Below are 26473 nucleotides of genomic sequence, written 5' to 3'. Positions count from 1 at the left end.
TTCCAGTAATAGTTGTGGAGTTATGTTTTCATCGTAACAAATTTTAGTGTTATAATACTGGTAATGTAAGTTTTTTCTAAATTTTTAGGTTTTTAATATTTGATTAATGTAATTATAACATTTTATTCCAATTGATAATGCGGGATCCCGCGATCGATTTTGGTGTTAAGTTTTTTAAGCTTTTGCTTATCTGTTACTGAGTTTTGGTGGTTAGGTTTTCATTTAATATACGTATATTTTTTATCGGAAATTCTAATAATTTATTAATATATTGACAAAACTTAAATTTTATGAAATATAAACCGCCAAAACCAAAGTTGCACTTAAAATATTCCAATAATCGATTTTCTCTCTTTCGCAGTAATCGATCCTGCATCTTCATATTTACAATCTGAAGATGCTGGATCCCACGATAATTGATTATTGGAATTAATATGGTACGTACAACTTGTCTACTATATTTTGGCGGTTTATAAACCATATAGACCGTGTAATAATATTATAACCGTAAACCACATAATATTGGTTAAAATACGGATGATATATCACGTTAAGTAGATATTTTAGCAGCTCATTCATTACATGTAAAAATAAAAATAAAAGCTGACAACATGGTTGTAGGACTTTCCCGTCACGCGGCTTTTTTCTGATACACGGCTTTACACAAACATACACAACTTAATTAAAAATATTAATCAATTTATTTAAATATAGTATTTTTTATTTAATTAAATGATTCTAACTAAAACGCGCGCGCATACCTGATTTCATTCGCGCGGGTGTGGCGGTACTAGCAGCCACTTAAAATATCATTAATTCTATCGCTCACCTGTGACGTTACAACATAGTTCGTGACAGAGCTAAACAGAAAAAGACTTCAGTACGACTACAGTAGTTGTACATCAGCGGTACACTAGCGGTTCTTGTGGTGAGAACGGATACTAATGACACACCAACCCGCTTAGTCGCTAGTTTATTTAGAATATATTTTAGAGCGGGGTGCGATTTTGGATAAATTTTTTTTGAAATATTATTTTTTAAGTAGCAAATGGGCCTAAGAAAAATAAGACCTTCATCAGTGGAAATCTCGAGCTACTGAGTGCGACCTAGTTGCAAGCTTACCCCCTTGACATTTTAAGTTGAAAATTTAACGGCATCAGTGCCCCGTATATAGAAGTAAACCAAACACATACAAGTACATTCCAAGATTCGGAAAATTTCTACCCGGTTTTTCGGGTTCCTTAGGTGTCAAAACGTAAAACTCCGGTGAAAACCGCATATGCCCAAATCGGACAGATTGCCGTACTTTCCCTCTACAGTATATGTCTACTGCAGCGCTAGGCAGGAAAATAAAAGTACATGTAAACATACGTCCGGAAACGCTGCGTTAACGAGTTAACGGCTAGCGAAAAATTTCGCTCATATTTCATCTCCTCCAGTGAAATGAAGCCATACATTAATTCTTGGGACGCAAAAATGTAAGCTATTTGATGGTTTCATATGAAATTCAATCTGAAAAATTGAAAAAAAATGAGTCCGAGAACCGTAACTTGTGTAGTTCTTTTTAGAAAAACGCAAAAAACGGTAGTCGAAGAACGGACATTCTTAGTCTAACTTTTAACATCTTTTTTAAATTGCCAATAAACAGATAAAACTTGTACGAAATTTAATTCTAAATAGAATAGTATAAATAAAGCAAACAGAAAGCGAGTAACAATTAAATAAAATGAACTTTTATTTAGAGCAATACAAAGCTACATTTAACGGAAAAATGATTTTTAACGTAAAAAGTTGATAAAATTTACAATAAATTTTCGAAAATTTATTGTAAAAATGTTATAAAATTTTCACGTTTGTGGATCGGTCGTGTTGCTTTAGTTCATCGGGGCTGTTCTTTAACGTCACAAAAGCGTCAGTAATACGGTCAAGTAACTTCTATCGGGTATTTACTTTCAATTTATAAACATTACACTTCATCCAACCCCATACTCAAAAATCCATTGGCGTAAGATCTGGTGATCTGGGTGGCGAGGGTTGTGTACCGTCTCGATCGATCAGTTTATCTGGGAATTTCTGATTTAATTAGGCAGAAAAAATACGAAAGAAATGTGGAGACGATTTGAAAAAAGTCACGCGTTCAGATTAATTGTTAACATATAATCGATTTCACAAAGCGGTTGATAAGGTTAGAATAAGAATAAATCAACCGGGTGATAGTTTTTTACGTATTTGTGGGAAGCTTGTAGGCGAAAACGGTAAAAACTTAACAACATCAGAATTGGTTAATTTCGCGGGCGCCTTTCTATTTGACGAGATACAAAATATAATAAACGGGAAAGAAGTGGCCAGAACGGGAAATGCAGGTGTGACCTCTAAAATGAAAAACGCAATTTCAATGACAAATTCTTTAATTCCATTACCTGAATTAGGCGGATGGGTTAAGGATACAAATAAAATTGATACCAACTACGATAGTAATTTTAGTTTTTGTATACCGTTATCGATGTCGATAGGTTTCGCTGAAGCCTGTAAAAAAATAATCGTAAACAATAGGCAGGAGTTTTATTCTTGAAACGTAGTCGAGATGATGTGAAACCGATACCGGCTAGAGTTTCATATCGTAAATCTACACTAGAAATAACAGAAATCGCACGGGTTATACCGTATTTAAAGGCGGGGTCTCAATATCTATTGGAATCGCTCGATAAAGAAAAACGAAGAGTTGCGTATGCCGTTTAGAATTTGGGAACTTTCTCGAAAATCCAACAGTTCCTCAAACAAAATCTGTGGCGTGGAACGTGAAAACATCATCACAATTAGACAAACCGCGATACGTTATTGCGGGTTTTCAAACCGATAGGATAAATAAAGCTACAAGGGACGCGTCAGAATTTGATTCATGTAATGTGAAAAATATTGAAGTTTTCATAAATTCAAATCGTTATCCGTACGAGGATTTAGAAGGGAATCGAACGATGATGTTTAAGATGTTTATAGACTTTCAAAAATCATATTATAAAAAGATCGATTCGCCGTACACGTTTTCAGATTGTAAAAACAAATATCCGTTGTACGCGATCGATTGTTCGAGACAAGATGAATCGGTTAAAATAGGCGTTATCGATTTGAAAATTAAAACCGAAACAGAAAGAGAACTTTACACCTAATACAATAGCGGATTGTTTATTAATTTATGAAAATATAGTTTCTTATTCACCATTAACAGTGAAAAAGTAGTAAAATACGAGACAAACGAAGAGTCACAGGCTGTAACCTGAGTAGCTGTTAGATAATTTTAACACATTTTTTTGCGTTTGCAGTTAAATTTCACGATGAAAGAGTGGATTCAATGAAAATATAATAGTAAAACACCACTGATTTTTTTGATGAGAAGTTATTATTTAATATATCGAAAATCCCTGAAAAAAATACGTCCACATACATCATTTTGACCTTTGACCCCCTTAATTTTTGGGGAACTAAAATTTGAAACCCGTGTTTTAATACGTATTTTACAGTGAATGCACTCTTTCAGCTTGAAAATTTAACGAAAAACAGGAAGTAATTGTGGAGGGGTGGTCTCCCTTTAATTTTCCAGCTTTCTGATGACGGGGTCAAGGTCGAATTGATGCCGTATGTGGACATATTATACTACTGCTACAATCTTCGCTGATGCAGCTTTGAAACCCCGGGTCAAAGAAATATTTTAATCTTCTGATAAGAATTTAATCCTTCACCCTTTTCTTTATTTACATCAGGCAGAAACCGATTATTTGTTGAAAAAATTAAGTTTTTTATACGTAGCGCTGATAGACCTACATAATTTTTGTGATTACGCATATTCATTAACTCAGCGATTTTACAACGCCCAGCACATGATTTTACTTTTCAGGTTGATCTGAGGTAGCATTAAAATTTCTGTAGTAATTATTAGAAGAAAAAAGAAGCTTTTTATTCACTTCATTTAAATATTTACAGATACTAAAAAATAATTATGTATATTTTACAGAAAATTCTCATCAGGCCGAACGTCGTAAACACCGAAAAATTTTAATTTTTTTACTAAAAAACAGACGAGAAAAAGTAAATATATTTTTTTTATTCACTTCACCCATTAAGCGTAATAAATTCCAACATACACCCTTATGTAAACGATTTTCCCGGAATAGATATTCTAATAAATGTGTCTAAACGGGTCACTTTTAGAACGATAGTAATTCTTTTCCAGTATTATTATGCTTTTCATTGTAATTTTCATCTCAACCACTTCTTTTGCAACCAATTTAACTAAAATTCAAGACAATACATAACCCACCAACCAGATTTTTTTTAAAATTTAAATTTGAATTTTTATTTAAATTTTTCTCAGAAATTACGTTTTTATCACGAATATTAAAAGCATGGAGCGCCCTTCATTGTATTACATAGAAAATTATGAATGAAATGATTATAAAATATAATTAATACAATAAAGGGAGCCCCCTTGCGCCCTTTTATTATTCGTGATATAAATGGAAAAAGAAATTTTGGATCTCATAGGTTATACGACCTATATATATATATATATATATATATATATAAAAATTTATATAATAAATAAATCTAAAAGTATAAATACAATCTAACCTAACTTACCTACGCTCGCTTCGCTCGATAGTCATGGTTAGCGAGAGAAGCAAGGGTAGGTTAAGATTTGTGGGTTTTATATATATATATATATATATTATTTAGTTATCTCATAACCGTAATTGGACAAATATTTATGGACAGATATTTATTTATTGGATATTTATAGTGGGGGTCGTATAACTCATGAGACCCGAAATTTTGTTAATAAATTCCTTCAATATGTATTATTATAAATAAATGTTCACATAAAAGTAAAATCACTACTGTCAGTAGAAAACAGATGTAAAGATCATCGTTATCAATAAAAAACGTTATTTGAATCTATTCAAAGAGTTTATTATAAAGATTTATTGTTGATTTAATATGAAAGTAAAATTATTTTTATTTTTTTCATGCGTCTTTAAACAAAAGCGTATTTTTAATTTTTTAAAAATATTTTTTGAGAACGCTATTAGTGATTTACTGTAGATGTATTATAACTAATTGTGAAAATATTTAATGGCCACCATTTTGACAGGGTTGTTGTAGTCCGAAATTTTTACCCCAAAATTCTTGTTTCTTTTTAGAGCATGGGTGTTTGGTAATCTAATACCGAAATTTAAATCGTTTTGAGATTGGAGCATTTACTAAATTTTATTTTATACTCGTATATTTATTTTTTAGTTTTGATTGTTGAACAGTTATGTAAGAGGTACTGAAGATTATTTCTTTAATTATCTCTAAAAAAAGGCATTAAATGACCGCCATTTTTATTAGACTTCACGTTGCCTGATTGCTTTATGTAAAGCAAACATTTTTGTTTTTTCAATCCCCTTTACAATTATGTGTCATAATCCTATTGCTGAATTTAACTTTTCTATATTTAACTGTTGAAAAGTTATTTCAGGATTGCCGTATTTTGTTAAGATTATGTATAATAGTTCCCGTAGAATTAACAGTATATTTTATGGAAACCATACTTTTATACGAATGTGACTACTGCTGCAGCGATTTTTTAATTTCTTAAATGAGTAAAGATTTAAAATTTTATAATTAATCGATTTCATATAATTTGTTTTATAAAAACACAAATGTTAAAAGACAGACTCGATAGAAGCATGCTCGGCTATAAAACCGAAAAGTCTCTGGTTTGATTCCCGGCTAGGTTTTAAAGAAAATTTTAAATAAATCAACTTCAACATAGTCAATAATACAATGCTGACGATTAAAAAAAAATTTGTCTATTAAAAGAAGGTATCTAATTCTATTTATTAACTAACCGTGCGAAGCCGAGTAAAAATTCTTTTTTATGAATATTTAGTAAAATTTAACAATACATAAAGACTTGTGTATGTAAACGAAAAATAAAACGTTATTTTGATTGAAATATAGTACATTATATTATATAGATCACGTCAGTATAAGTAACAAATATAAAAAGAAATTATATATATATATATATATATATATACATTGGAAATTGTTTTGAGCAAATATTTACGTACACGTTGAACGGGATGCAGAAAACTCATATTTTTGATAAGTATTACCAAAAATTCATCAACAGAATAATATTTTTCCTGTAAAAGAAAGATAACAAAGTTAATGAATAGAGCCCGTGCGAAGTCGGGTAGAAATTCTAATATATATATTTTGTTAACATTTAGTACAATCTACTACTTAGATTTCATTACTGTTTTTTTATTATCTATTTCTATTAAAACAACACACAGTAAAACTGAAAATAAAACTGTTAAAAACGAACGTGAACGTAGGCTAACCTTTCAATCTTAAAATTCAATAATAATTTGGTTAAATTATAATAGACGTATTTCATTATTAGTAACCAAAAAACCATTAACAAGATTTTCTTAAAATTGCTACAATCATTGCTTTTTAAACGTTCTCTCAATTTTTTTACTCACTAGGACTGATTTAATTTCACCTAACCTATCTTTGCCCGAATATATGATCAAACCAAATGTGCTACATATATACGTACGGCTGCATTAATCACAGCAGTTTTTATTGATGACTATTTTTATTGTTTTTATAAAAATAAAGATTACATTATTTTTATAAATTATAATAAAATATATTATAATTAAAAATTCAATAATTATAATAAAAATTCATAAATAAATAAAAATTATTCACTCATTAAAATTCAGTGAAGAAAAAGAAGTAAATTAAGGGAAGATAACGACGATCTTGTTTTCGAGGTTAGTCGGTTAACGTATCTCTTCGTCGTCCCAATTACGGAGTAGTTAACTTCAAATCCGTCGTTACTTTAAAATAAAATGTAAAACTGACCAGGATTTTAAGTTAAAATTAGGGTAAGCTTATTGAATACAACATATTAATGCTAGGAATATTGTTATTTCATAGTTTTAAGTATTTTAAATTGAATTATTTAATTAAAACTTTAACGTAAATGTTTACTGCATTTTAGTAGACAACGTGGCACATACCTTTGTTCAAAATTATAAAATGCAATGAAGCATAATAATTCATTTAATATTTTTTCTATTTTTAATATAAATATGCATCGATTGAATTATATGATGATATATTTTGTATTATATTTTAAATTAATATGATATGTTTGATAAAAAATAGTTTTTTCTAGAATGTTCCATGCTTTCATAATGACACATTCTTTCTTTTTTCTATTACAGTAATGTAATTAAACATTTTTATGTATCAACATTTTCAGATTTTTCGCTATATTTACTATTTATTTCTACAACATTTTTTTTTGTTTTGATTGAATTTTAAAAAAAGATGATGAAATTAAATGGCTGCTACCTTACATAATGTAAGATTATTCATTATAAGCTGTTGAAATTTTTCCTGTAAGTTTATTTGATGCGAAACTGAATGTTTCATATCATATTTACCTTAATTGTTAAAGTTGTTGCAACAGAATGAAATTGGGTGTTACCTTAAATAATCCAAGATTATTTAAGGTAACATTGTAGGCAGTTGAAATTTTCTCTACAATCTTATATGATATGAAACTGAATGTTTCATTTTCTTATATTTACAGTTGAATTGTTAAACTAGTAACAGCAGTATGAAATTACTACTTATATCAGAGACTTATTTTACCAATTATTGAGAGACTGGTAGAATTTATGCTGTTTTAAAGCAACAATTTGAATCTCTTTACTTGAGATTACATGATCACTTGTCATGTACAGTTTTGTTAGCATCGTCATATTAACGAACAGTATTTACAGATACGAATATTAGATTTTATTCGGTAATAGGCACATAGATTAATAATAAAATCATACATTTTTGTTTAAGATTTTAAAATACTTTTAAAATTATTATTTTTTTTTTTTTTGTTTCAGATGTAATTGTTATCACTTAACACTCTACTCATTTCAAAAATCGATGCTTTCAAGACTGCTTGACTGTGAGTAAAATATGAGGGACGATTAGAAAGTAAGTAACACCCGGTCTATGAAAAAAAAACATATTCATAAGACATTTATATCGTTTATACATCTGTATTGCGTTTGTTCTGTGTGTGCTTAGTTGAAGTGCGTATTAACTTGTTCGTTTGTAAAAAAGAATGAAGTTAGGATGCAAATATACGGTCAGCAGTTCAAAAGTCCAGCCTGATTCTAATGCAGATCCTAAATTTTAAGAAAATGTTTGTGGTAATTATTCACAATCATCACCATATTTTCTAACAAGTAATAATAAATTTTTTATGATAAATATAATATAATATAACTATTGCTTCAATAATATCATCAACATAACTTTTCTGATGAATCAATTTTTTTTTTCAGGTACATGTGTTACATATAAAATCTTTTGCTTCATATTGAATTCATCCTGTTTCAAAGAGTTGTTCGGTGTGACTAGTAAATACACGATGTTCAGTATAAATTCCACAACGGTAGTAAACAATTTTGTCAGTAACTTAGTGCTATATATATTGTTGGTTTCCACATGTTGATTTATAATTATAAGATTTTATTGGAAAACATAAATGTAGTTAATTAATATTATAATTGATTATTGTTTGAGGTTTATAAAATATGTTTATTTGTGTTTCAGATGCTTGAGGTGTCATTTAAGTACTGTACTTATTTGTAAATTATGCCATTTTCAAGCCTTTGGAGCTGATTAATTTATCCTGTTCATTATAATTCAAATAAAGGTAATATACAGTTTTGTTAGCATCGTCATATTAACTAACAGTATTTACAGATACGAATATTAGATTTGATTGGGTAATAGGCACATAGATAAATAATATAATCATACAATTTTGTTTAAGACTTTAAAATACTTTTAAAATTATTATTATTTTTTTTTGTTTCAGATGTAATTGTTATCATTTAACTCTGTACTCATCTCAAAAATCGAAGCTTTCAAGACTTCTTGACTGTGAGTAAAATACAAGGGACGATGAAAAAGTAAGGTATACCCGGTCTATGAAACAAACATATATTTATAAGACATTTATATCGTTAAAACATATGTATTGCGCATGTTCTGTGTGTGTTTAGTTGTAGTGCCTAGAGAAGTGTTCATTTGTAAAAAAGAATGTAGTTAGGATGCAAATATACGGTCAGCTGTTCAAAAGTCCAGCCTGATTCTAATGCAGATCCTAAATTTAAAGATAATGTTTGTGATAATTATTCACTATCATCACCATATTTTCTATCAGTTAATAATAAGTTTTTTATGATAAATATTAGATAATATAACTATTGTTTCATTAATATCATCAACATAACTTTTCTGATGAATCAATTTTTTTTCAGGTACATGTGTTACATATAAAATCTTTTGCTTCATATTGAATTCATCCTGTTTCAAAGAGTTGTTTGGTGTGACTAATAAATACACGATGTTCAGTATTAATTCCACAACGGTAGTAAACAATTTTGTCAGTAACTTAGTGCTATATATATTGTTGGTTTACACATGTTGATTAATAATTATAAGATTTTATTGGAAAACATAAATGTAGTTAATTAATATTATAATTGATTATTGTTTGAGGTTTATAAAGTATGTTTATTTGGGTTTCAGATGCATGAGGTGTCATTTTAGTACTGTACTTATTTTTAATTATGCCATTTTCAAGCCTTTTGACCTGATTACTATATCCTGTTCAGTATAATTTAAATAGCGGTAATGTACAGTTTTGTTATCATCGACATATTATTTAACAGTATATTTAGATACGAATATTAGATTTTATTCGGTAATAGGCACACAGATTAATAATAAAATCTACATTCTTGTTTACGATTTTAAAATACTTTTAAAATTTTTATTTTTTTTTTTTTTGTTTCAGATGTAATTATTATCATTTAAAACTCTACTCATTTTAAAAAAGGATGCTTTCAAGACTGCTTAACAGTCAGTAAAATACGAGGGACGATGAAAAATAAGGTATACCCGGTCTATGAAACAAACATATATTTATAAGACATTTATATCGTTTAAACATATGTATTGCGCATGTTCTGTGTGTGTTTAGTTGTAGTGCCTAGAGAAGTGTTCATTTGTAAAAAAGAATGTAGTTAGGATGCAAATATACGGTCAGCTGTTCAAAAGTCCAGCCTTATTCTAATGCAGATCCTAAATTTAAAGATAATGTTTGTGATAATTATTCAAAATCATCATCATAATTTCTAACAAGTAATAATAAATTTTTTATGATAAATATAATATAATATAACTATTGCTTCAATAATATCATCAACATAACTTTTCCGATGAATCAATTTTTTTTTCAGGTACATGTGTTACATATAAAATCTTTTGCTTCATATTGAATTCATCCTGTTTCGAAGAGTTGTTTGGTGTGACTAATAAATACACGATGTTCAGTATTAATTCCACAACGGTAGTAAACAATTTTGTCAGTAACTTAGTGCTATATATATTGTTGGTTTACACATGTTGATTTATAATTATAAGATTTTATTGGAAAACATAAATGTAGTTAATTAATATTATAATTGATTATTGTTTGAGGTTTATAAAATATGTTTATTTGTGTTTCAGATGCTTGAGGGGTCATTTAAGTACTGTACTTATTTGTAAATTATGCCATTTTCAAGCCTTTGGAGCTGATTAATTTATCCTGTTCATTATAATTCAAATAAAGGTAATATACAGTTTTGTTAGCATCGTCATATTAACTAACAGTATTTACAGATACGAATATTAGATTTGATTGGGTAATAGGCACATAGATAAATAATATAATCATACAATTTTGTTTAAGACTTTAAAATACTTTTAAAATTATTATTATTTTTTTTTGTTTCAGATGTAATTGTTATCATTTAACTCTGTACTCATCTCAAAAATCGAAGCTTTCAAGACTTCTTGACTGTGAGTAAAATACAAGGGACGATGAAAAAGTAAGGTATACCCGGTCTATGAAACAAACATATATTTATAAGACATTTATATCGTTTAAACATATGTATTGCGCATGTTCTGTGTGTGTTTAGTTGTAGTGCCTAGAGAAGTGTTCATTTGTAAAAAAGAATGTAGTTAGGATGCAAATATACGGTCAGCTGTTCAAAAGTCCAGCCTGATTCTAATGCAGATCCTAAATTTAAAGATAATGTTTGTGATAATTATTCACTATCATCACCATATTTTCTATCAGTTAATAATAAGTTTTTTATGATAAATATTAGATAATATAACTATTGTTTCATTAATATCATCAACATAACTTTTCTGATGAATCAATTTTTTTTCAGGTACATGTGTTACATATAAAATCTTTTGCTTCATATTGAATTCATCCTGTTTCAAAGAGTTGTTTGGTGTGACTAATAAATACACAATGTTCAGTATTAATTCCACAACGGTAGTAAACAATTTTGTCAGTAACTTAGTGCTATATATATTGTTGGTTTACACATGTTGATTAATAATTATAAGATTTTATTGGAAAACATAAATGTAGTTAATTAATATTATAATTGATTATTGTTTGAGGTTTATAAAGTATGTTTATTTGGGTTTCAGATGCATGAGGTGTCATTTTAGTACTGTACTTATTTTTAATTATGCCATTTTCAAGCCTTTTGACCTGATTACTATATCCTGTTCAGTATAATTTAAATAGCGGTAATGTACAGTTTTGTTATCATCGACATATTATTTAACAGTATATTTAGATACGAATATTAGATTTTATTCGGTAATAGGCACACAGATTAATAATAAAATCTACATTCTTGTTTACGATTTTAAAATACTTTTAAAATTTTTATTTTTTTTTTTTTTGTTTCAGATGTAATTATTATCATTTAAAACTCTACTCATTTTAAAAAAGGATGCTTTCAAGACTGCTTAACAGTCAGTAAAATACGAGGGACGATGAAAAATAAGGTATACCCGGTCTATGAAACAAACATATATTTATAAGACATTTATATCGTTTAAACATATGTATTGCGCATGTTCTGTGTGTGTTTAGTTGTAGTGCCTAGAGAAGTGTTCATTTGTAAAAAAGAATGTAGTTAGGATGCAAATATACGGTCAGCTGTTCAAAAGTCCAGCCTTATTCTAATGCAGATCCTAAATTTAAAGATAATGTTTGTGATAATTATTCAAAATCATCATCATAATTTCTAACAAGTAATAATAAATTTTTTATGATAAATATAATATAATATAACTATTGCTTCAATAATATCATCAACATAACTTTTCCGATGAATCAATTTTTTTTTCAGGTACATGTGTTACATATAAAATCTTTTGCTTCATATTGAATTCATCCTGTTTCGAAGAGTTGTTTGGTGTGACTAATAAATACACGATGTTCAGTATTAATTCCACAACGGTAGTAAACAATTTTGTCAGTAACTTAGTGCTATATATATTGTTGGTTTACACATGTTGATTTATAATTATAAGATTTTATTGGAAAACATAAATGTAGTTAATTAATATTATAATTGATTATTGTTTGAGGTTTATAAAATATGTTTATTTGTGTTTCAGATGCAGGAGGTGTCATTTAAGTACTGTACTTATTTTTAAGTTATGCCATTTTCAAGCTTTTCGAGCTGATTACTATATTCTGTTCAGTACAATTTAAAGAGCGGTAATGTACAGTTTTGTTAGCATCGTCATATTAACGAACAGTATTTACAGATACGAATATTAGATTTTATTCGGTAATAGGCACATAGATTAATAATAAAATCATACATTTTTGTTTAAGATTTTAAAATACTTTTAAAATTATTATTTTTTTTTTTTTTGTTTCAGATGTAATTGTTATCACTTAACACTCTACTCATTTCAAAAATCGATGCTTTCAAGACTGCTTGACTGTGAGTAAAATATGAGGGACGATTAGAAAGTAAGTAACACCCGGTCTATGAAAAAAAAACATATTCATAAGACATTTATATCGTTTATACATCTGTATTGCGCTTGTTCTGTGTGTGCTTAGTTGAAGTGAGTATTAACTTGTTCGTTTGTAAAAAAGAATGAAGTTAGGATGCAAATATATGGTCAGCAGTTCAAAAGTCCAGCCTGATTCTAATGTAGATCCTAAATTTTAAGAAAATGTTTGTGGTAATTATTCACAATCATCACCATATTTTCTAACAAGTAATAATAAATTTTTTATGATAAATATAATATAATATAACTATTGCTTAAATAATATCATCAACATAACTTTTCTGATGAATCAATTTTTTTTTTCAGGTACATGTGTTACATATAAAATCTTTTGCTTCATATTGAATTCATCCTGTTTCAAAGAGTTGTTCGGTGTGACTAGTAAATACACGATGTTCAGTATAAATTCCACAACGGTAGTAAACAATTTTGTCAGTAACTTAGTGCTATATATATTGTTGGTTTCCACATGTTGATTTATAATTATAAGATTTTATTGGAAAACATAAATGTAGTTAATTAATATTATAATTGATTATTGTTTGAGGTTTATAAAATATGTTTATTTGTGTTTCATATGCTTGAGGTGTCATTTAAGTACTGCACTTATTTGTAAATTATGCCATTTTCAAGCCTTTCGAGCTGACTAATTTATCCTGTTCATTATAATTCAAATAAAGGTAACATACAGTTTTGTTAGCATCTTCATATTAACAAAAATGCGAAACCATATTTGGACCGTACCAGACAAGGTTTACCGACAAACAGGAAAAGATTGAGACAGATTCTACAACAATGCATCGGGAAAAACATTAAAAAAGACGGGATTTGGAGAATTATTCCAGACGAATCTATTTACAAAACGATCATCCCGATAACTAATAAATTTAGAATGAAGAGAATTTCCTTTCTAGGGCATATTTTCAGAATGGAAGAGACCAGACTTATCAGACGGACAATCGAACTTTTCTGGAACAAGAAAAGCAGACCGAACTGGTTATACGAAGTGCAGAAAGACATGGAGGAATTAGACATAACCCGTGAAAACCTAAAAACGAAAACCGGAAACTATGAGAAATTAAAAAATAAAGAAACAAGATTCCTATCAAAACCCAACAAAACAATAAGCCGGGTGTACTCTGAACAAGAAAAGGCAAGAAGATCTGAACCCTTAGAAATTACTGGCAAAAAAGAAAAGCTGAAAAACAACAAATCAGCAAGAAAAGAAAGAACTTGCCAAAAAAAAGAACTAAAGTGACGAGTTTGACTTTTGAAAAGTTGAAACAGACCTATGGGAACATTGCTTATCAAGAGCATAACTTTTCCGCTGGCACAAATCATTTTTGGAAGGCTTAGAACACGTTGAAGGATCAATCTTGCTCAGGGAGACCTTCAGCTTCAAAATCTGACGAAAACATTGAGGGTGTGAGATCAGACCGTCGTTTAACAATAAAAACGATAAGTGAACGGTTAAATTTAAACACTTTCCCCGTACATCAAATTTTGACAGACGATTTGGACATGCGAAAGGTTTGTGCAAAATTGGTGCTGAAAAATCTCACAACAGAACAGAAGGACAATCGAAGAAACGTGTGTGTTGATCTTCTTGAGAGGATTGACAATGACCAAGAATTCTTCAATCGTGTAATCACAGGTGATGATTACTGGATATTTGAGTACGATCCTGAAACAAAGCGAAGAGTGGCACACTCTGTCATCTCCTCGACCAAAAAAAATGCCTAATGAGCAAATCAAACATTAAAACCGTGCTGATTTGCTTTTTTCACAGTAGGGGTGTCGCGCATAAAGAATTTCTCCTCCTGGACAAACTGTCAACCTAATGTTTTACAAAGTTGTCCTTGTAAGGCTCGGGAAAAGAGTGATTCATGTGAGACCAGACATTGCATACAAGTGGATGCTTCATCATGACACGCCCCATGTCACACGGCCATTTCCATCAGGGAAGTTTTGACCTCAAAACGCATTCCCACGGTTCCTCAATCCCCCTATTCACCTGATTTGAGTTCTTGTGACTTTTTCCTTTTCCCGAAATTGAAACATGTCTTAAAAGGATGTCATTTTGGAACTCTGAAGAACATTCAAAAGACTGTTACCGACCAGTTATAAGCCTTACCGGTTGAAGCCTTCCACCACTACTACCAGGAGTGGGAACAACGACTCCACCAGCATAAAGCTGCCCAAGGAACTACTTTGAAGGGGATAATATTATTGTTTGAAAAAAATAAAAACTTTGTGGTAAGTAAAAAGTCAGTCTGATTACTTTTATCATACACCTCGTATATTATAAGTTAATTATAATTGTTTTCTAATTTTTTTATTGCAGTTATATATGTTAATCTTCCATAAATTAGTACGTTTCATTCTTATTTTATTTATGTCATAATACCGGCCCAGGGATTGGGGATTGAACTCAGTACCTTTTTTATTTTATCTATACAGTCTACAAATTATCAACATTTGTTTTACGCACTAAACATTATTCTACAATTACATCAACAAATAACAGAAACAAAAAAGAAATAGACACTTAAAAATTTATAAAACATTAATTCTAACAAAACTTTTAAGTTAGGCGGGTGCTGGGTCCACCAGCCAGAGCACTTAAAGCTTGGCGAGGTGTGGCTGGAAGGTAGTGTCCGTGCCCAACAGCTCTCTTGATGGGCTGACCGGGCCTGCTGCTGTGGTGGGGATGTTGGCATCTGCCAGGAGGTTCCACATTGCACCGGCCAGGGAACTTTTTCCTTAACAGATTTGTAAATGTATTGCATTCAGTTGTGCATAAAAAATTAATTTTTTTTTATTTTATTAAATCATTTATTATTACTTTGAAAACCAATTTATAAAACGTATGCTGTATGCTAATATAATTGTATCAATAAATTTAATTATACAGTTTAATGTATAAATAATTTTATTCTTTTTAATAATTAATAAATTTTGTGTGTTAATAGTTTGTTGAAGATTATGAACCCACAAAAGCTGATTCGTACAGAAAGAAAGTTGTATTGGATGGAGAAGAAGTTCAAATCGATATATTAGATACAGCAGGGCAAGAAGATTATGCTGCGATCAGGTTAGCATTGAATTACTGCAATGAACGTAAAAACTTTATTTCAAGTTGTATGTAATTTAAAAAATATTTTTTTTTTAATGCCATTTGGTTCACTTGTAAGTACAACGTAATTTACGAGATTATACAGACAGTAACTAGATTGTAGTTATTATTTGTAATAATAAATAAATAAATGAATGGACAATACAGTGTCCATAAAGTCTATCCATGATTACAAACATTTATTACAAAAAAACTATTAACAGTTAACAGCTGTATGGTTTGTGAAAGAAAGAAAAATTATCAAGTTTTTTTTTACCACGTCAGTAAACTTCAACATGTGCACCTTTTGTTGCTTGTCCAACAGATAATCAATTTCACACCATGTGTTGGTCAGCATTTCTTCGGTAACACTAGCAACAGCTTCAGTTATTCTTCATCTCAGTGTGTCCAGATGTGGTGCAGGTGTTGCATAGACCTCAGACCTTAACATAACCTCAGAGGAAAAAGTCTAAGGGAGTTATGTCTGCTGATCATGGTGGCCAGAGAGTGGGACCGTTGTGCCCAACCCATCTGTCAGGAAATGATTCATTCAGAAATCTCAAACTGGTAAACCTCAATGTGGTGGTGCACCATACTGCTGGAAAACCACCCTTGGTTGAGTCAGTTAGTTGAGGTATAGCTTATAGGTGTTGCAGCATATCCAGGTAAATGTTAGCTGTTATTGATTGCTTAATGAAAGAGAAAGGCCCAGTGATTCTATTGTACGTTAAACTGCACCACACATTCACTTTAGGGGAATATCTCATTTTTTCCCCGGTAAAGTATGGATTTTCTGAACCCCATATTTTCACATTATGCTGTTACTTCTCAGAGATATGGAAAGTGGCCTCGTCTGGAAAACACACGTTGCAGGTGCTCATTGTTGTTATCAATCCGTTGCAAAATCTTGGTCACAAAGGCGGCACAAAATCTACAGCCGTAATCTGGTTATAGATGTTACAGTATCTGAACTTTATATGCGTACAACCTTAGTTTCTTTGTAAAATTTTGTGCACTGTTGACCGGGGAATCCCTAGTTCATGAGATGCATGATGAGTATTTGGAAGGGCTATGTAAAAATGCTTGTTGCACAACCTCTACCTTCTCTTCATTAACAGATGGCTGCCTTGTTCACAGAAGGTCGACTGCACTTCCATTCTCCTTAAACTTTGCATACCATGTAACAATACTCTTGCTATCAGGTGCTGGTCGTCTGTACTCTCTTCTAAAATTTCACTGCGCAGTAATCTGTGATACCACAACACACATTGCGCTTTCTCGTGGATTGACGCAATTTTACAAAAAAATTGATCACATTGCCCTTTACTCTGCTTCTACCTGCAACAAACCAGTATTTATAATTTTTTCTTTCTTTTGTCACAACCGCACAGATGTAACTCTAATAGTTTTTGTGTAATCATTGTTTTTATAAGTTCATTTGATATTCAAACCAAAGAAAAAATTTATATACAGTAAAATTCCTGTAACTTGAATACCTATAACTCAAAAGTTTCTACAACTCAAAATTTATTCTAATTCCCAGCCGTATTGTACTATGTTATTCAGAAATATAATTCCTTCTTCAGCAGAAATACTATAAGTCGAAGTAAAAAATTTGATTAGTTTATTACTAAAAATAAAATAAAAAAATACTATGCGATAAAAAAAAAAGGATCAATTAACATACAGTCAAAAGGGAAGCGAAATCTTATACATCAGGCATCAGTATTCATTGAAACTCGTTTATTGTAAGAAGTGTTGGTCAGGTGTCTTTATAGCTGTCTCCTCAACTCGTATGCATAGTTTTCATACGTTTGTTTAGGTTTTTTGCTATTGTAAACAAGGGTGTTCTTATTTTTTCCTTACCTTGCAAGATTTTTTTAATTTACATATAAAATTGTTATCAATCATTATATTGTGGCTTGGAAAAGCTTATGATTATTATTTGTTCTATTTGTTGTCCTTCCAAAATCTATAAAAAATACCCGTGGAATGTAAATCACAACTGTCCCATTAAGATGGGGTTCAGATGGACTTTCATGAACTCTGTTAGCTAGTTCAGAGGGAAACAGTGTAGGACATTCAAGATGTCCGGGCCTACAACGAAGGCAAAGACTGAGTTAATAAATTACTGATTTAAATGTCTACGGGCATTTACATAGGTGGCATCCCAATGAGGCCAGGCTTATTACTATGAGATGTAAAAAGTCAGAGGACAATAGACGACACCTGTTAAAGCCCATCAGGGCTAGGAACGGGGAAAGTTGGCGACCGGAATGTCACTACAGGGTTGGGATGCCCCATTAAAATGGAGAAAATGTCCTTGTTTAAAGTTTTAAATAATTATATTGGCTTTCGTTTTCATCTGGAAACTAAAACTGTAAAATGCATCCTGAATGAATAAGTAACAAAAATCTATTTTTCTTTGAGAGGAAGCAGCCTACTGATAAATATATCTCAAAAATTACTATCTGATGAATTTCCACATAAACAGAATACCAGCAATTTAATTTGTGTAAAAAAAAAAAAAAATACAAATACAAAATACAAATTGAATTAACATAGCCCTTTTCAAGTTAACTTTTTCTTTAAAAGCATTTTTCTTTAACCTTTCTTTTAATTTTGCCATACCACAAAATTAAAAGAAAAATACATAGATATATAGTACACAGTAAACAGGTACACAGATATGGTTGCTGCAAAAATATATAAGTCGACTATTTGTATGAGGTCATTCAAATACAAACCGAAATTTGTTTACATAGCTGTTTTTATATTAGATAAAATTACAAATAAATTACTGTACTTTTCTATATAATTTCTTCAACAGAAATACATTTCTCCACTGGGTAGGTAGCTTCCTGATTCATCTATCAAAAAAAAAAAAAGATAAGCTGCCCCAACAACTAGTTGTGCACATAACGCTTGATTGCAGTATTGTCTTTGAATATTTCCTCTCCTAAAGCCCATTTCAGGAAACCAAACATATGGAAATCATACAGTGACAAGTTGGAACTCTACGGTGAGTGTTTAAGATTTCAATGAAATTTAGCAAGTTTATTGCAAATCTGAGTTGCTGTCTGCGGCTGTATATTGTCATGGAGAAGGAGGCCTTGTGAATTAGTTGCCAATATCATTTGTTGTGATAAGCAGCTCTGATGTCATCCAATCACTGGAAGAAGTATGCCGCATTTACTGCCATTCTTTCATCTAGGAATTCAATTAGCAACATCATTTTGAGTCCCAAAAGACAGTTTCCAGAACTTCTCCAGCTGACAAGCGTTTTTGACTTTGATCAGTGCATCCTGCCCACTTTTTTGACAAATGGTCTGAATGTTGCCATCATTGACGCTGGTATGCAGATGATGTTTGGGATTTTCATTCTCCACTGCATCACAGCCACTTAAAATTTTTTAACCCAATCAAACACTTCTCTGAACTGTGCCTGGAGTCTATTCAGAAATTTTCAGAGGAATTGACATCTTCATTTGTAAGAAATCTGTTAAACCATTTGTGACCTTGTGGCTTCTGAGTTACTTTGACGAAGGAGAGGCATTTTTGGACTATATTGTGACCTGCAATGAAATGTGGGTTCACTACATCCCGGAAAACAAAAAACAGTATGGATTTGGGAAAAAAGTCAAAAACGCTTGTTAGCCGGAAAAGTTCTGGAAACTGTCTTTTGGGACTCAACAGATTTGTTGAATCTGTAAGAATTCTTTTATAATTTGTTATGCAATGGATGATGGTATCTCCTGCTCAGACATTCTGCTACGATGTGGAAACATGATCTACAGGTGTGGCTGGGCAGTTGCTCCCCTCCACACATATCCAGTTAATTACCTGCAGCATCCCACTATATTCACTGCTGTTCCTCAGTCCATGTGGCAAAATTCCGGTTTATATTTGAATGACCCTCATAAATTTGTGGTTAATAAAATTTTGTATTTAATCACTGATATATGAGAACAGTTTGCAGTTGGAAGAGTATGATTTTGTGTATTTTTTTAATTATATGAACTATATGTTATGTCTTGATTAAAAACTGTGATTTAATCTACGATCTAGAATACTACTATTTTAAAAATTACACAGTAAAATGTATAATTTAACACATTTTACTGTGTTAAAATTACACAGTATTAGAGTTTACTGCTCATCTAATAATGCGATTATCTGGATATTTTAGGATTAAATCTTTGAGTTCAATAAACACTTCGGTAAAAGATTCATTTTGATCTGCCAAATTATTCTGAGAGTTTACTGAATGTCTGAGTAAATACATTTATTCAAATCTACGTGCACATATTTTGATTTAAGTACAGATAAAATAATAATATTAGAAAACTTCATTTTTAAGTCAATTAAAAAATTATTTATTTTTTAGTCTATATGGCAAGTAAATCCTTTTAACTTGCATCCCATACAGTCATATGTCATACCTAAGATATTTTATTAAACATGCTCAGTTTTAGTGAAAACATTATTTGTTTTGAGGGAGGTGAAGTGATGCAGATTTATTTATTTTTATTAAAAAAGAATGTTGTATTTCATTGTTTATTGTTATTTCTTTTTTTAATTAAAATTTTCCTGCAGTTTGTAACTGCGTGATGTTTTTGTGTTTTAGGGATAATTATTTTCGCAGCGGTGAAGGTTTCCTGTGTGTGTTTTCAATTACAGAAGATGAAAGTTTTCAAGCGACACAAGATTTCAGGTAAGAATTTTATTTGATTTTGATTTATCATTTTCATGGGAAAATTAATATATACTGAGTATTCTACTAATTCAATTCAGGTGAATCCAGACCATTCAGTCTCCAAGTTTTGAAACCTGAGTAAGGTTCTCCATCAAAAATTAAGAGGGACATCTTTCAGGAAACATGGGTGGGCCTCTAGATAAGGTTGAAGTTTAGAAAAATACATCTGTATGAATTGGTAGATTACTTCGTCGCTCATCCACTAGATAAAGTATGGTAAGCGATACCAAAAATGTATTTCTACTTGTATAAAGGTGGAACAGTGTGTGTAACTACATGCTTTTTTGCATTAAGCATCGTACTTCTATAATGCTATGATGTTAAATTGTAGCCAATGTGTTTTAACCGATGGTAGAGAACGATGTGGATGCTTGTATACAGATTCAAATTCCTTTCTCCATACTGAAAACGTAATATGCTTAATTTATAACAGTATACCACTGTACCTTTTAAATGCACACCGCATTTGAAAAGTACAGAATTCTTATAGCAATTATGCGTCTAGAATTTTTTTTTTTGTATTAGTAATTGAAATTTAATGTAATTATATGATTTAAAATCAGTTTGTATGATGGATTGTATATGTTGATAAATGTGTTAAAATATTTATTTTGAATGAATTAATTTTCAGTTGAATTTTAATTTCATTTCAGGGAACAAATATTGCGTGTAAAAAATGATGAAAGTATACCATTTTTGTTAGTCGGTAATAAAGGTGATTTAGATGAAAAACGAAAAGTTACATTGGCCGATGCACAAAGTCGTGCTCAACAGTGGGGTGTACCTTATGTCGAAACATCAGCTAAAACAAGAGAGAATGTTGATAAGGTTAGTTTTTTTTATGTGTAATTTTAGATAGATAAGAAGCTGTAATGAATCCATCAAATTATAATAAACAGAAATACAGTAAACCATTTTTATTTGAATTTAACTTTGCAAGGTTACATCTGGATTATCAGAAATCTGGATAACTAGAAAATGAAAAAAAAAAACTTTTTTTACAGGGTGGTCATATCATTCTAATGTTTAATAAAAGTATGAAAATATAAAAAAGTAAATGTATTTCAATAAAATTAAAAAAATACTTGGAAACAGATACAATGTAATAAAAAACAGATACAGTATTTCATTACAAAAATCTAACAAGTAGAAATCTTTAAATAAAAAAATAAGAATTTATAAAAATTGTCTTAAGAGAAATTAAAATTTACTTCCCTACTGTTTTTATAAAAAGTCATTAAAAAAACTTATTTAAAAAAAAAATGAGGAAAACTTATTAATAAAAGAAAGAATTATTCAAATGTTGCTGATCGTCTTATTATACGTCAGCATTAAAATAATGAATATAGAAAACAATTTTAAAATAAATAATAAAATACAAGGTCTGTTAAAAAATGAAAGAGAATTTCTGAATTATGCACACTTATCTTGTCAGTTAAGTTGATCTTTTTTCTGTGTGTTATAGTAATGTCAGCGGATATACTTGTTAATTTTCAGCCAGCTGCAATGTGTTGTCTGAAGAGTGAAATAACAAGATATACTTACTGTGTTGGGTGATTTTTTTTGTATAGCAAATTTTGAATCAGAAATTTTGTGTTCAAAACGGAATTAAGTGCAACAAAGATAAAATTTTAAAGGCCTTTGGCAATGAATTTATCACTTGTAAAAATGCTTTCAGAAAGTCTGAGAAGATATCAAAGTTAATATGAAGTCTGGGGCATCCTAGCACATCAATCATTGTTGAAAATGTTGAAAAAGTTAGAGTTTGTGCTTGCTAATCACAGAATTGCCATTGGAGGAGAGGTTGCTGAAGAAATAAGAATTTGATATGGGTCATGTGAAGCAATTTTTACTAATGTTTTGAAGATGAAGTGGGTGGCAGCCAAATTTGTTTCAAAACTGCTAAATTTTCAGTAAAAACAGCATTGCATAATCATCGCTGAACAAATGTTTACTACATCACTGATGACCCAGACATCCTCAAACACATCATAACTGGTGAAAAAAGGCTCTATTACATGACACCAGGAGATCGCATAACACCAATTTTACATGTGAGTAATAGTCGTTCATGAATCGTGAGGATTTTTAGCATTCCATGTTCGACAGGTTTGGCTGTTAATGTAGCCATCCAAATTAAAACTGTTTCTTGTCGCTGAAATAAACACGATCCAAAATTTCAATATCGTCATCAACAAGAGAACGAAACTGGCAACAATACTGTAAACATTTTCTGTGGTCTACTTCTTTCAGTTCTTGAACGACACCGATGCAATAAGCATGTGATTGTAGTTTTTTACCGGCCCTGAAAGCTGTAGTTAGTGAAAACCCATCCTGTGAAGAGATAACTTTCTGAATTATTTTCTGGGTGAGCAAGTCAAATATGTTTTTTCACATCCTCCAGAACTGTTAACAGTGACGGTTGACCTGTGCTTTTCCAATCGTGTTAATTCCTAGTCTCACGAAATTTATTAATCATATGCACTATTGTTGACTTATTAGGAACTGAAGAATTGGGAAATTTTGTCCGAAACTTGTCTTTTCTTCATAAGATTTACACGCACAATAAACACACATTCGTCCTTGGAAAATGCCATAGTTGACAAAATAGAGACAAATTTATACCGGTGTAGCACTAGCGCATAAGAAAAACATTTCAACCGTTACAAACTGCTAACCTTGTGTGTAATGTTGCCAACTGACATGTAGGGAGAAATAAAATTTACCTATGCGTGACTTCTACCTTCTTAATCTTAGGGTTGTGTACTTTTTGAAAAACCCATTACTTTTGCACCTCCTTGTATGGGTTTAATCTGACTATATCAAAATGATTCTTACTATGTGCTTGTACCCCTTTTCCTTTTATTTGTGAGATAATGTTTTGTTTTTTTTATTTTTTTTTTCAGGTATTTTTTGATCTAATGAGAGAAATAAGATCAAGAAAAATGGAAGATAATAGAATGAGTAACAATAGAGGAAAAGATAAAAGCAAAAGAAAGAAATTAAAGTGTGCTATTTTGTAAATAGAAAAAAAACAATTTTTTTTTTGAAACTGAAGAATAAAAATAAGGATTAAGTATGGACTTATTTGCTAATGTTTATAATTTATATATTATTATTACACACATAAAAAAAAATATATTATAATTTTCAGTGAAACAAAATAATTATTAACAAATTATTATTATTATTCTTATTATATATCTGCTGGGTATTTATTTATTTTTAAAAATTTTAATTTTACAGTGCGCGCTTGTATTATTGTCTCATTTTAGAATTAAATTATTACATTAGTTAAGTATATAATTATATAAATTTTTTTATTTAATTTATTTTTGTTTTGGTTCTTTTTTTACGTGATTGTGCTTGATGGTATGTATGATATTTAATTAAGAAATTGTCTGTCGAAGGAAAAAAAGTTTTATATTATAAATAATGTATATACAGTATAAATTGAGTTGTGTACGAACAACTTATTCTAATAAAATTAATCGTATTATAAAACTGCTGTTTGTAATAAAAAAAAAAAAAGATTTTTATTATGCGCTTTATAAGGAAAACTCTAAAAACCAAACTGAATTTTACTGTTCTTTAAGTCGCTTCAGTAAAAAAAATTGTTTTTCTTTTTAATTTGCTAGTATGTATATATGTAGGTTGCCCTTATGTACTGTAAACCCTTTTTACCTATAATTTAAATCTCCCCACACACTCTCTCTCTCTCATTGATCAATTCTAAATACTCTAAGGAGTATTTAGAGTTGATCAATTAAGGAAGATTTTTTTTTTACCTTAACGGAATCAAGGTTTTTTTATCCAGATTTCATAAATCGTGAAATTTTATTAAAAATCTTAGGTTTTATAATAGATTATTTTGTCGCTAAACAACTTGAAATTGTAGTTTTAAATAAAGTAATAAAAAACAAAAGCAAATGTTCTTATTGAATTCTGTATTTTTTTAATGTAATGCAAAATTTTTTTGACTTTGGCACAAAACAATTAGTGTAAATTTCAGTTTATAATATGCTTTACTATATAAATAAAATTTACTTCCTTTTGAAGGTTGTTTTGGAGAATTTTAGTAAGAGTTGGTTTTTAAGTTAAATTATTAATAATATTAATTAAGTTAAATTATTTGTAATGATATTGCTGATAAGTTTTAGGCTTACACCATAAAGGGCTTTGGCAGCTCTCTGAAGTAAATTTATATGAGTATAACAAACTTAGAGTATTAGATAAGAGATTATATATACTTCAGTCCGTTTTAAGGAGATATTGTGCCAATTACTCCCTTTATATCTGTCAATCTGTTTTATTCTTCTTTAAATTAAAAAAAAATTTGCTTGTCACTGCCATTTTGTTTTATTTTACAAATCTACTGATAACGAGTCACAAGAAGAGCTGTGAACATACTGGAGTAGCAGCCAAACATAAAAAATATAACAAAATATATGCACTACTATTAACATTGGCTTGACATACCTCAATCTAGTGTATGAAAATGGTTCACGTGAATGTTTCATTATTTTACTACCTTCTGTCATCATTATTATTTTCCACACCACCACCTGGTCTTAAAATAAATTCATCAGTTGCATTCTTCATTACTCCATCTTTTCCTGGTAATCACTTTTTATTTTTTCTACATGACTGAAATAAAACCGACCCGATTTTCTTTAGACATAGTTGTTATTCCTCCCTAAAGAAATTACTGTAATTTTATCATAATTAATTGTTAGCTGATTGAATGTAATATTCTAATTTAGCCTGATATAATCTATTGTTTTGAGGTCACACGTATATGTAGAAAGGAGCACTAGTCTACGACCAATTGTGGTCGTAAACATTTATAGATGCAAAATGTTCTTACTTTCTGTTTTTATTTTTTCAATTAAATTATATAATGGGTATTTTTTCCATTAACCACCTTTTAAAATTAATACTGTATGTTTGAATTTCCAACAGTGGTGGCCCATTCTTTAAATATTAATTTCCTTTTGTTTATGAATCCTTATCCTTAGATATTAGGTGTGATCGATTTAATCACTTTGCCGACAGATTTTGAAATTGAAGATAAAATATTGTACAGTTTTCTGATTTTAAATTTTTTGTAAGTACCTAAATCTCATATTTACAACATCATATAAAAAGTTTTCTTTAGATTTGCATGTCATCTATAAAAAAGCTGTTTTTTTTTTTCAAATTTTTTTGTTTAAAACCGATTCCATTTTGTAATACCAGTAAGGAATTCTTGTAGGTAAGAACAATTTTCTGTCTTTTTTTGTCTTCAGTCGTTTGACTGGTTTGATGTAGCTCTCCAAGCTTCCCTATCTAGTGCTAGTAGTTTCATTTTGGTATACCATGCATCCTACATCGCTAACAAATTGTTTTCTGTATTCCAAACATTGCCTGCCTGCAAAATTTTTCCCATCTACCTGTCCCTCCAACATAAAAGTGACTATTCCAGGATGCCGTTAGATGTGGCCTGTAAGTGTCTCTTTTTTTAGCTAGATTTTCCAAATCCTTCATCAATTTGCCACAAATTCTCTTCATTTGTCACTTTATCATCCAAC

At 30.0% G+C, this 26473-nt stretch overlaps 1 protein-coding gene across 1 annotated transcript; it reads left to right on the top strand.

Annotated features, from left to right (window-relative positions):
• Window positions 1-13409: 13409 nt before the first annotated feature.
• Window positions 13410-24235, top strand: LOC142324222 (ras-related protein Ral-a-like). The gene is made up of 5 exons (XM_075365038.1): window positions 13410-13448; window positions 16005-16126; window positions 20775-20861; window positions 21557-21731; window positions 23810-24235. Exons 1-5 carry the CDS (start codon window positions 13425-13427, stop codon window positions 23924-23926), a joined length of 525 nt encoding a protein of 174 aa, XP_075221153.1. The 5' UTR covers window positions 13410-13424; the 3' UTR covers window positions 23927-24235.
• The last annotated feature ends 2238 nt before the right edge of the window (window positions 24236-26473 follow it).

This window comes from Lycorma delicatula, chromosome 4, assembly GCF_047948215.1.
Source record: "Lycorma delicatula isolate Av1 chromosome 4, ASM4794821v1, whole genome shotgun sequence".
Classification (NCBI taxonomy): domain Eukaryota; kingdom Metazoa; phylum Arthropoda; class Insecta; order Hemiptera; family Fulgoridae; genus Lycorma; species Lycorma delicatula.
The sequence above is the reverse complement of the archived record's forward strand: the minus strand, read 5'-3'. Positions and strand labels throughout refer to the sequence as shown.

Bases quoted from the DNA above. Each gene is read 5' to 3' on its own strand.
- LOC142324222 (XM_075365038.1), top strand. From the start codon at position 13,425: ATGTTCAGTATAAATTCCACAACG. The intron at 13,449-16,004 runs GTAGTAAACAAT...GTGTGTTAATAG, and splicing joins TCAGTATAAATTCCACAACG to TTTGTTGAAGATTATGAACC. The intron at 20,862-21,556 runs GTAAGAATTTTA...ATTTCATTTCAG, and splicing joins CAAGCGACACAAGATTTCAG to GGAACAAATATTGCGTGTAA.